The 13,057-nt window shown below is 43.2% G+C and overlaps 1 protein-coding gene across 1 annotated transcript in view; it reads left to right on the top strand.

Moving 5' to 3' along the window:
* Positions 1 to 13,057, top strand: part of LOC132765693 (uncharacterized) — a 100,174-nt gene that overhangs the window by 82,613 nt on the left and 4,504 nt on the right. Inside the window, exons 30-35 of the mRNA XM_067464751.1 lie at positions 28 to 125; positions 3,860 to 3,977; positions 6,212 to 6,359; positions 9,890 to 9,969; positions 10,906 to 11,018; positions 12,763 to 12,895. Of these exons, the coding sequence (XP_067320852.1) occupies positions 28 to 125; positions 3,860 to 3,977; positions 6,212 to 6,359; positions 9,890 to 9,969; positions 10,906 to 11,018; positions 12,763 to 12,895 (690 nt within the window). The remainder of the gene's footprint in view (positions 1 to 27; positions 126 to 3,859; positions 3,978 to 6,211; positions 6,360 to 9,889; positions 9,970 to 10,905; positions 11,019 to 12,762; positions 12,896 to 13,057) is intronic.

Below are 13,057 nucleotides of genomic sequence, written 5' to 3'. Positions count from 1 at the left end.
AATAATAATAATAATAATTCTTCCTAGATGAAAGTGAGACTTTGTCTATGTGTGGCTTGGCCAAGGAGCACTCAGATGCAGACGACCAACAGAAGAACCCCTGGTACACCACGATCACCATCAGGGTAAGATGGAGACCTTTGGAGCGGAAGCTGAAAACAGTTGCCTTCTTTGGTTGTGATGTTGAGCTCATGGCTTCCTCTTTCTCCAGATGGGCAGGAAAAGGGGGAAGCAAGTTATGGCTTTTTCTCAACTTCCGTGTTTATTTTATGTTCACCTTCTGTGCAGATTCTTTAGAGCAGAAGTTGAATTACAGAACACAGAGATGATGATGATGATGATAGATTTCATTTCTTATTTATCTCTCCCCTGGTTTGAACCAGGCTAACAGTGGTTCTCAACCTTCCTAATGCCGCGACCCCTTAATACAGTTCCTCATGTTGTGGTGACCCCCAATCATAACATTATTTTTGTTGCCACTTCATAACTGTAATTTTGCTACTGTTATGAATCGTAGTGTAAATATCTGATATCCGGGATGGATTTTCATTCACTGGACCAAATTTGGCACAAATATCCGATACTCCCAAATTTGAATACTGGTGGGGTTGGGGGAGATTTGGGAGTTGTAGTTGCTGGGATTTATAGTTCACCTACAATCAAAGAGCATTCTGAACTCCATCAACGAAGGAATTGAATCAGACCTGGTCACACAAAACTCCCATGACCAAAAGAAAATGCTAGAACGGCTTGGTGGGCATTGATCTTGAGTTTGGGAATTGTAGTTCACCTACATCCAGAGAGCACTGTGGACTCAAACAATGATGGATCTGGACCAAACTTGGCACGAACACTCAATATGTGCAAATGTGAACTCTGGTGGAGTTTGGGGAAAATAGACCTTGACATTTGGGAGTTGTAGTTGCTGGGATTTATAGTTCACCTAGAATCAAAGAGCATTCTGAACCCCACCAATGATAGAATTGGGCCAAACTTCCCACACAAACCCCCCATGACCAACAGAAAATATTGTATATTCTGATGGCCTTTGGGGACCCCTCTGACACCCCTTCGCGACCCCCCAGTGGTCCCGACCCCCAGGTTGAGAACATAGAGTTAAAATGCAATAGATAACTAAATAACATGTAGGAAAGTGGTGGACAATTTTAGGGATTCACAACTGTCTTTTAGCTTGCTGTAATCTGTTGTCTGGGCTTGGCCTCATGTAAGCTGCCCCAAGTCCCCGTTGGGGAGATGGTGGCAGGGTCTAAATAAAGATTATTATTATTATTATTATTATTATTATTATTATTATTATTCTGACCAGATAGTGCATCACAAAAAAACCAGTGTGGCATTGGACCACGTCACTGGAAACGAGGGTTTCGAATCCACGCAGAGCCACAAAACCACTGCTTGACCTTGTGCAAGTCACATTCTCTCAGCCTCAGAGAAAATAATAATAATAATAATAATAATAATAATAACAACAACAACAACAACAACAACTTTATTTTTATACCCCATCACCATCTCCCCTAGGGGTCTCAGGACAGCTTACAAGGGGCAAGCCCAACAATTGCAGATAAAAACAGAGACACAATTAATATCAATCAAATAGAGTATAAAACAAACATAGTCAAAAACAACATTATAAAACAGTATGGCTGAGATAATGGGAACATAGCTGAGTTCAGGCTCAATAAGTACCACAATTCTTAAAAAGAAAGTGCCGAAAACGAATGAAACAAGGGTTGGGAAACTATTGCCAAGAGTGTCGAGGTAGCTGATAAGAAGGCTGAAAGAAGGTGCAGAGCTTAAAGTAGGAACAGGATATATTTCTGGTGAACTGCCAAATCAAAGGCACGATGGAACATCCAGGTTTTTAGTTCCCTCCGAAAAGAGGACAAGGTGGGGGCTTGTCTGATCTCCCTAGGGATTGAGTTCCAAAACCAGGGGCTACCACCAAGAAGGCCCTCTCCCTCGTCTCCACCAACTGTGCTTGAAGAGAGAGCAGAACCTCTCCAGATGATGTCAGGGTCCACATTGGTTCGTAGGGGAAGATGAGATTGCGAAGATAGGCAGGTCCCGAACCGTTTGGGGCTTTATAGGTGATCACCTGTACCTTGAATTGGGACCGGAAACTTATTGGAAGCCAGTGGAGCTGTTTAAACAGGGGGGTTGACCCCTCCCTGTAACTAGCTCCCATGAGAAAGACAGTAGCAAACCTCTTTTGAACAGCTCTTGCCCAGAAAACTCTACAATAGGATCACCAGAGGTCAGAAATCACTTGAAGGCACACAACAATGACCAGTAAAGCTGCTTTATGGCCATTTACAGGACTGTTGTACCTTACATGAATTAGAAAAGAGACCCCTATTACTATTCAGCAAGACATGGCAGATATTGTTTGACACATTTTTAGATATTCTGTTATGTTAACATCTAAGTTAGTTACTAATAAAGGAAAGATGCATTTTGGAATTACTAGCCTTTCCCTGTTTTGTATATTTTGCTAGGGGGAGGTTTACTTCTCATTGCCAAGTGGGCTCAGGTTAGAGTTTGCAGTAGTTTGCTTCCAAAAAATTAGGCACCCGCAATGCTCAGGTTAGATATTTTTGACATGGGTGAACTAAAACTCCCACCATTCTTTGTCAATCTCCCTTAAAGCCTGCCAGTATTTTAAGATGGTCATGTTTGTCATTTTCGTCAAAATCCATCATTGGTGGGGTCTGGTGACTTGAGGCTGTTGACAAGGCAAAATTCAATACCACCAAAAACACAATTACAATATAAAAACTTTAACATCAATAAAATCATAACAGCGGTAATAAAGCATAATTCAATAAATACTCATTGAAACAATGTCCAATCCATCTTGTAATTGATTCCGATTCTTATGTCCATTACTCAGTATTCACAACTGCCTGCTCGAATAGCCACATCTTGAGTTTTTTCCAAAATGCTAAAAGCAAAGAAGATGATCTAATGTTCATAGGAAGGGTGTTCCATAGCCGAGGGGCCACCACTGAGAAGGCCCTGTCTCTTGTCCCCACCAGCCGTGCTTGTGATGATGGCGGGACCGAGAGCAGGACCTCTCCACACGATCTTAAGGTCCTCGAAGGTTCATAAGGTTGACTGTGCCCTCTGTATGTGGGTGGACTACAACTCCCATCATCCTGGGTCAATCCCCCACCCCCAAAATCCTCACCAGTATTTAACATTGGTCATAATGGGTATGCATGCCAAGCTTGGTCCAAATCCATTGTCGCTGGCCATGACAGCGCTCTCTGAATTTGGGAACCTTCTTGGAAAATACATACATACATACATACATACATATTTTGACTTTTATGTATATAGATATTTAAAGTGCTGAAAGGGACAGTGCTTATGAATTTGCTGAAATCATTAATTACAAAGGCCCCGTCCCAAGTCTTCTGTGAGGGAAAAAGGAGCAATATGAAGAGTGACTACCCTGGTGTGCTCCTAGTCAAACCAAGTTCTTCATCACACTAGAGAATGAAACCATTTTAAATCCAGTTTCTGCCTCCTGCAGAATTCTAGGATTTGTAGTTTAGTGAGGCTGTTAAAGGCCCCCCCTTAAACTACAAACCCCAGAATTCTGCAGGAGTAAGCAACCAGATTTAAAGTGGATTCATTCTCTAGTGTGATGAAGTGCCAAGATGGGTTAACAATCTCTTTTAACAATCCCAAATCCCTTTTAGAGCCTTGTGTGATAATGTCCTTATTCCCAAGTAATGATCTACAGGATTGCAGTTGCAAAATATTTATCTACCATTCCAATGACCCTCTATTTACTAATTCCCCACTGCTTTTCCCCCCTTCCAAACCAAAGCGTACAGGTGGCGGCTTTGAGTACTGCAAAGGAGCCCTTGTTTCCAAATACTTTGTCCTGACTGCAGCCCATTGCTTCACTATCGATGATACAGCTAGTCAGATCACTGTCACTATTGGTAAGTCATCTCATTTCAAGATGAGGATGGAGAGAGGGGAGGAATTGGTGGGTTGCCACATGGCCAGGAAAAATAAAACTGGTCTAGTTTGCTCTTGAACCTTTAACCATGTTAAAGAGGAGGAGATTCCATCTGAACATTAGGAAGAACTTCCTGACTGTGAGAGCCGTTCAGCAGTGGAACTCTCTGCCCCGGAGTGTGGTGGAGGCTCCTTCTTTGGAAGCTTTTAAGCAGAGGCTGGATGGCCATCTGTCAGGGGTGATTTGAATGCAATATTCCTGCTTCTTGGCAGGGGGTTGGACTGGATGGCCCATGAGGTCTCTTCCAACTCTTTGATTCTATGATTCTATGATTCTATGTCTCAGTGAACAGAGACCAGTTGGTGCTATTCCATGATGAATATAAGTGGTAAAAATATGCAGGAGGCTAGAAGACACTGAAACCAGAAGTGACTAGACATCCAATTCCAATCTTGGTTTTGGGACTTTCAGCTTCAATTAATTAAATGCAAAACAATGCTCCTGTTGGCAGGGGCGGCTCAGCCCATTATGTAAAGTAAGCATTTGCAGTATAGTTGATCTTACCCAGGGGCGCTCTTGAGGGAAAATAGACCTTGACATATGCGAGTTGTAGTTACTGGGATGTATAGTTCACCTACAATCAAAGAGCATTCTGAACTCCATCAATGATGGAATTGAACCAAATACGGCACACAGAACTCCCACGACGGACAGAAAATATATATCCGTGATTGGGGGGGGGGGGGGGGGCAAAATACTGTTTGCTTACCATTGAAAATTACCCAGGGCTGCCTCTGCCTGTTGGCTTCTCAGATTACCAAAATGTTGCTCACCATTTCCCCCATTCCCCTTTTTAAAATTTTACTTACATCCTGATTTACCACTGTCTCAAGTGTGGTTGGTGGGGACGAAAGAGCCACTACCTTCTCTGTAGTGGCTCCCTGGTTATGGAATACTCTCTCAAAAGAGATTAGGTTAGCTCCCACCCTTGACTCTTTCAGATCCATCCTAAAAACATGGATTTTTAAGCAGGCTTTTGGCCTCAAATAGGCTTTTTGTGTGTCAGGAGCACTGTGAGAAATTGCAAGTCACTTCTGGTGTGAGATCATTGTCTGTCTGCAAAGACGTTGCCCAGGAGATGCCCGGATGTTTTACCATCCTTGTGGGAGGCTTCTCTCATGTCCCTGCACAGGGAGCTGGAGCTGACAGAGAGAGCTCATCCACACTCTCCCCAGATTCGAACCTCCGACCTGTCAGTCTTCAGTCCTGCCGGCACAGGGGTTTAACGCATTGTGCCACTGGGGGCCCCTCTTGAGTAGGCTGAAATGGGCCCATATGAGGTTTACACTTTGGCACTTTAGTTGTGAATTTAAGGCAGCTAGTTTTGACTACACATTGTCTGCATTTTAAACAGTGTTTTATTTTATTTTTATGTGTTGACAGTGGTTGTTTTTATAACTTTGGTTATATTATTTTTATTGTTTTGTATTGTTTTGTATTGTTTTTATACTCATGTACCATTAATGTTATATACTACACTTGTGGTGCTTGTAAGCTGCCCCAAGTCCCTTTTGTGAGATGGTGGAGCGATATAAATAAAGATAATAATAATAATAATAATAAGTTGTAGTAGTAGTAGTAGTAGTATTAACAGAAAGAGGGGAGGGTGTCAACCAAACCTCCTATGGGAGGGAGACAGAAACAGCGGCTCTTGTATTCCCAAGATACCTGCCTCATACCCTCCAAGGCTTTGTTTATGCCAACAAAAATATTTCAGCCTTTCAAATATTGGTTTAGCTAGAAACATACCTGCTGAGCTTGTTGATCGAAAGGTCGCAGGCTCGATTCCGGGGAGCGGCGTGAGCTTCCGCTGTCAGCCCTAGCTTCTGCCAACCTAGCAGTTCGAAAACATGCAAATGTGAGTAGATCCATAGGTACCACTCCGGCGGGAAGGTAACGGCGCTCCATGCAGTCATGCCGGCCACATGACCTTGGAGGTGTCTATGGACAACGCTGGCTCTTCGGCTTAGAAATGGAGATGAGCACCACACCCCAGAGTCAGACATGACTGGACTTAATGTCAGGGGACTACCTTTACCTTACCTTTACCTAGCAACATACCTTGAGGTATTTAGATGAGCATTGTAACTGCGTGCTAATGTCTGTGGATGTCCACAGTGGGTGTCTGATTTATTTTTCTTTTCTCTTCCCTAGCCAGAAGACAATATGATGTCAGAGGCCTCTACTCCCACCCAGATTATCAGATTGGGAGGCTGGCCAAGAAGGGAATCCCTGAATTTTATGATTATGATGTTGCTCTAGTGGAACTTGCATCTCCCGTCATGCCCTCTCCTGCTCAAAGGTGAGATGAAAGGAAGGAAAAATGAAAATAACAAAGAGGGTTGGATTTTTGCTCCACTTAAAAACCAAGGAATGTCACCTGTGCCCATTGAGGGGCTTATCACACAGAGTAGGTCCTCCACTTCTGTTGGGGCTAAGGGTGCAAGATCTCTGCAAAAGTGAAAAAACCTGGGAGAACAAATCTCTAGGAATCTCTTAGGTCCCATCCACATAGTATCTTTATCCCAGGAGCTCCCGCTTCAAAATGGAGTGTGGCTAGACAACGTTGCTGAAAAACTCGCGATGATTTGTTACAAAGGAAGGAAGTTGTGGGTTAAAAGATCCCCTTTTAAGCAGATTTTGGCTGAAATATGCGGATCTTCACATGTCTGTGTGATCCTTCATGCCAGAAAACACATATTTTCCTTCCCTTCCCCCTGTGGAGACTGCTCCAGCTGATGTACATCACTTTTAAAAAGCCAGAAACAGCTGATCAGCTGATTGAGCTGTCAAAAGGATGCACAGCTTGGTAGTTATATGTTTTTTGGCCTATATGGCCACGTTCTAGAAGCATTCTCTCCTGACGTTTCGCCTGTATCCTCATAGGTTGGAGGATGCTTGCCATAGAGAATGCTTCTAGAACAGGGGTCCTCAAACTAAGGCCCGGGGGGTGGATACGGCCCTCGCTCAGGTCAACCTATGTCTGAAATGACTCGAAAGTTCACAACAACAACAACAATCCTATCTCATCAGCCAAAAGCAGGCCCACACTTCCCATTGAAATACTAGTAGGTTTACATTTGTTAAAATTGTTCTTCATTTTAATTATTGTGTTCTTTTAAAGTGTTTTTTGCAACACAAATAAGATATGTGCACTGTGCATAGGGATTCATTCATGTTTGTTCAAATTATAATCCAGCCCTCCAACAGTTTGAGGAACTGTGACCTGGCCCTCTGTTGACAAAGTTTAAGGACCCCTGTTCTAGAACATGGCCATATAGCCCGAAAAACCTACAACAACCCGGTGATTCTGGCCATGAAAGCCTTCGACAATACATTGGACGCACAGCTGATTGAAAGGAAGCATGAACAGAGAGCCATTAGAACTCTCTGAAACTCTTTAACACTGTAAACACTGTAAACAGAGATTTAATAAATAATTAGGGGAAGGGAGAAATCTGGGGGAAGTTTTTTTTTCTAATTCCCTCTGTTATGCACTGATCTGTATATACGCCCATCAAATATATGGATCAATGCATAATCATATGCTTTTTAAAAACTTCCAGAGGATGTCCCCCATCCTCGCTCCATTTTATTCCAAGAAACAGAAGGGAGGCCAGTGAGGGCGACAGGGGAAGAAATCCTGGGACATACAGATCTGTGTGCAGATCTGCTCTCAGGTCCTGGGTTTCTTTTGTGGTGTAGTGAAAATCACGTATAATTCACATATTATTAGTCCACACACTGCCTTTCCAGAGAAAGAAAATATGCCACACAGATGATCAATAAAGAACAAGAAGTTTACTCAGTTCTTGTGGGTTTTTTCGGGCTATTTGGCCATGTTCTAGAGGCATTTCTCCTGACGTTTCTCCTGCATCTATGGCAAGCATTCTCAGAGGTGAGGTCTGCTGGAACTGGGGAAAAAGGGGTTTATATATCTGTGGAATGTTTCTCTCTCTGCTGTTTTTGATGTTGCAATTTTAGAATTTTTTAGCAGAGAGAGAAACAGGCAGGGACATCTAATCACCTTTCAAGAAGAGTTTGCTCCAGGCACAGTCAGCCCATTGTATGCTAATCAATGTGGTCAGTTGAAAGATTCACACCTAGCCCAACTTACAAAAGCCCTTTGTCTCACCCTGGTCATTCCACAGATATATAAACCCCTTTTTCCCCAGTTCCAGCAGCCCTCACCTCTGAGGATGCTTGCCATGGATGCAGGCAAAACGTCAGGAGAAATGCCTCTAGAACATGGCTAAATAGCCCGAAAAAACCCACAAGAACTGAGTGATTCCAGCCATGAAAGCCTTCGACAATACAAAGAAGTTTACTCTTTGTCATGCAGAGCAACCGTTGAATTGACTCACACAATGTCCTTATAGAGACATGTGTCCATGTGGAAAATCTCCTTCCAGCAGCTCATGAAGCAAAGCTCAAACCTGAATATGTAACTGTTGCCAAACCTCCCAGGCTCAGCTAGCTCCCTGGGCATGGCCCAACCAATCAGCTTAGTGCTTTGTATTTTACAGTTAACATACTCACCAACTGATTTTTACATGCTCCAACATCTTTGTCCTACCTATTAGACCCACAATTTGGTGCTGTCTAGAAGCACCCTTAGTCCTTCAGCATGACTTTATGATCAGCATCCACTGGAAGTTGACCGTAGACCACTGAACATTGACCACTGGAAGTTGACCATAGAGTTATCCTGGAGGTCATTCAAATGCCTGGTGGCATTTGTAGGAATTTCTAGTTTCTCCACTCTCATTCCTCCAGAGAAAGTTGTACTGGAAGACCTAGAGAATCCTACAGAGAACATATGAACCTAATCCGCAAATGATCTAGTCTGCAAAAGTTAAACCCAAAAATGTGGAGGGTTGACTGCATTTCATTTTCTCTACATTCATACCGCCTTTGGCTGCAGTTTATCCCACAAGTGTTCTCCCAATGCTGTCGTTTGGATATTTGGAAAGCAATTATTTTCCTACTTGAAACTCAGAAGTATTTTGCAGGCGCCTTCCTCTGAATATAGCTTATGAATGTAGCTATCTGGTATTCCCTGGTGGTTATCCTTCCAAGTATTAACCAGACTTGATCCTGCTTTGGAGGTCACATGGGATATTTTTGCAATTAATTTACTGCTTTCTGTGTATCGTCTTTGCATACCTGAGATATATAATGATATACAAGAATGATAACAGGCATAAGACATAAAAAATCATTAGGTAAAGGTAAAGGTTTCCCCTTGACATTAAGTCTAGTCATGTCCGACTCTGGGGGGTGATGCTCATTTCCATTTCTAAGCCAAAGAGCTGGCGTTGTCCATAGACACCTCCAAGGTCATGTGGCCAGCATGACTTGCATGGAGCACAGTCACCTTCCAGTCGGAGTGGTAACTATTGATCTACTCATATTTGCATGTTTTCGAACTGCTAGGTTGGCAGAAGCTGGGGCTAACAGCGGGAGCTCACCCTGTTCCCCAGATTCAAACCGCTGACCTTTCAGTCAGCAAGTTCAGCATCTCAGCGGTTCAAGCCCCCTATGGGTGGAGAATATTGCTACATATTTCCACAGAAGCCAGATGTAGCTGCTTTTCAGGAAAAAAAAAAGCCATAATGTTTGTTGATACTGTCAATGTTAACTATAGTTTGTTGAGTTGTCTTGCAGATGACCCAAAGCAGTAAATTTGGCAATGGATGCTGCATGTGTATAGTTTGCGCTGGTGAAGTTAGAAATGTTAATACTGCCCAAACAATAATGATGCAAGACTAGGCCATGCCCCTCTACATCACCATCCCTCCTAATTTCTGCTTTTCCTTTCCCAATCCACAGGCCTATCTGTCTACCGTGTACAGAAGGAGCTACCCGAGCTCTGAGAAAGCCCCATCCTCAGACCACCTGCAGGGATCATGGTAAGAGAGTTGTGTGTTTCGTTTGTGATTGACCAGTCAGACTGAGTGGTCCCTTTTAGAGAGAGGAGCCAAATCAGCCCCTGGGTTTTCCAAGGAGCTGGTGGTGATGAAAGGAGTGAGAAAAAGGACTTTATCACATGGAACACAGCAGCAGGACTAACAAGTCTCTATCATGCAGCACCATGTGATACACATCACAGGTCCACCACTTCCCCACGATGAAACCTGTCAATAGCTCCTGGCCATGCCAGTCCTGGGACTTTGCAAGTGTGAAGTGTCTTAAAAATAAATTAAAATGTTAAACAGCAAGCAAAGGGGGAAGCACCACAGTGGGAGGGCAGAGTTATATTGCCCACCTGAAAGTGCAGCTTGCTCCCTCTTAATGGTTTTTTGTCCTCAGAGTATATTTTCCCACCTGTATGAAGGTCTATTTTTATGACCCCATTCCTTTATGAGTTTCTCCCTCACAAACAATCTACTCCATCCCTGTCTCATCCTGATTTTAGTATTTTTAGTATTTCAGGTTTTTTTAAATCTTGCACATGCGGCCCGCTCATTGTTATTTTATTGTGTATGATTTTCCTTTATCGTGTTTTTTGTACTCATATGTTGTATGCATTTTACTGTGTTGTTATTGTGTTTTGTAACATGCTGTTGGGCTTGGCCTCATGTAAGCTGCCCCGAGTCCCCATTGGGGAGATGGTGGCGGGGTATTAAATAAAGATTATTATTATTATTATTATTATTATTATTATTATTATTATCATCTGTCAGGCTTGTTTTCATTGTGCTGGGTTGGATTGGGTTGGACTGGATGGCCTTTGGGGTCACCATAGAACACCACAGATCTGCTAGGATCCCAGTCTCCCTGTTCCCCGGCCTCTCTTACATTTTCCGTTTTGCCTCACTGCACTCAATACTCTTGGCTTTTTTTAGAGCAAGAACTTCTCCCTGCTTCAAATGTCAATTCCCTTTTTGTAACTGACTGCGAAGACGGTGGCAAAAAAGGGCTGCGTCGCAGAATCGTGCGGATCAAGAATGGGGATCAGGTGAGGAATGTATCTGGGCGCCCATTATGAGCAAGAACAAGGAATGGCAACCTACGCTGTGGCTCTTGTGGGCATCATCTCATAGGGGTTTCTCGGAGAGACTCATTCCAAGATTTGTCACTGCTTTCTTTTATAGAGTGAGGGAGTGTGATTTGCCCAAGGTCACGCAGGATGCATCTGCACTGTAGAATTAATGCAGTTTGATTTTACTTTAACTGCCATGGCTTTGTTCTGTGAAATTAATTTGATGTGAGTGTTGGTGCCTCACTAAGCTACAGCTCCTGGGATTGTATAGCATTGAGTCATGGCAGTTCATGTGGTGTCAGACTGCATTAATTCTACAGTGTAGATATGTTCTCAGTGGGTTTCCAGGAACATGCAAGAATTTGAGCCAAATAAGTAACAACATTGGACAGACTATCTGTTTTGGTTTGAAAATGTTATTTCCTGTTTAAGGGTACTTACTTTGAAAGTAGTTTATGCTCCAGAAACTTTGTTTTTATGGTTGCCACAGGCTATGTTGAATTGGTTGAGACTTTATGAGGTAGTTATTGAAATACTACAGCAAAATGTGCTGCTGGATGTCCTGCAAAAACAAAGTTTCTGCCATTCAGTAAACTTTCCCCATGATTTTATGATGGAAGCAATTAGATCAACAAGTTAAACATGAGTCAACAATGTCATGTGGTGGCAAAAAAAGCCAAGTTTGCAGATGACACCAAATTGGGAGGGATAGCCAATATTCCAGAAGACAGGAGCAGAATTCAAAATGATCTTGACAGATTAGAGAGATGGGCCAAAATGAAGTTCAACAGGGACAAATGCAAGATACTCCACTTAGGTAGAAAAAAATGAAATACAAAGATACAGAATGGTGGACACATGGCTCGAGAGCAGTACGTGTGAAAAAGATCTTGGGGTCCTTGTGGGCAACAAGTTAAACATGAGTCAACAATGTCATGTAGCGGCAAAAAAGCCAATGGGATTTTGGCCTGCATCAAATAGGAGTTTAGTGTCTAGATACAGGGAAGTCATGATACCCCTCTATTCTGCCTTGGTTAGACCACACCTGGAATATTGTGTCCAATTCTGGGCACCACAATTCAAGAGAGATATTGACAAAATGGAATGTGTCCAGAGGAGGGCGACTAAAATGATCAGGGGTCTGGAGAACAAGCCCTATGAGGAGAGGCTTAAAGAGCTGGCCATGTTTAGCCTGAAGAAGAGAAGGCTGAGAGGAGACATGATGAGGGCCATGTATAAATATGTGAGAGAAGTCACAAGGAGGAGGGAGCAAGCTTGTTTTCTGCTTCCCTGGAGACTAGGATGCGGAACAATGGCTTCAAACTACAAGAAAGGAGATTCCATCTGAACATTAGGAAGAACTTCCTGACTGTGAGAGCCATTCAGCAGTGGAACTCTCTGCCCTGGAGTGTGGTGGAGGCTCCTTCTTTGGAAGCCTTTAAACAGAGGCTGGATGGCCATCTGTCAGGGGTGCTTTGAATTCAATATTCCTGCTTCTTGTCAGGGGGTTGGACTGGATGGCCCATGAGGTCTCTTCCAACTCTAGGATTCTATGAAATGACATTTATAACCCAGGAACAAAAATCATGTTCCATAGTATACAGCCTTGCTATGCTTTTAGCCTTGAAATACTTCTGTTTTGAAATAAGGTGCCTGGTTCATTGGGGGCTGCTCTGCCCACGTGCTGCCTGAGTCAATCCATCGTTTCTCTCTTTCTCAGAAATTTGCCTGCGAGGAAGATGCCAAGAAAGCTGACCACTACAAAAACGTCACCAATGTGGCAGACGTGGTGACGGACCGCTTCCTCTGCACAGGGGGCTTTGATCCCCAGGCGGACCCAAACACTTGCAAAGGTGAACTATTTCAGTCTGGTTCCTATATCAATTAAATGAAGGGTGGCACTGTTATGACTAACAAGTTGACTTCAGCTCACACTTCCTAGGACAGCTTCTCAACCTCTTCCTAATGCTGCGACCCCTTAATACAGTTTCTCATGTTGTGGTGACCCCCAACCA

This window comes from Anolis sagrei, chromosome 2 (genome assembly GCF_037176765.1).
Source record: "Anolis sagrei isolate rAnoSag1 chromosome 2, rAnoSag1.mat, whole genome shotgun sequence".
Lineage (NCBI taxonomy): Eukaryota > Metazoa > Chordata > Lepidosauria > Squamata > Dactyloidae > Anolis > Anolis sagrei.
Note: the sequence above shows the minus strand (reverse complement) of the source record. Positions and strands in the feature narration are given on the sequence as shown.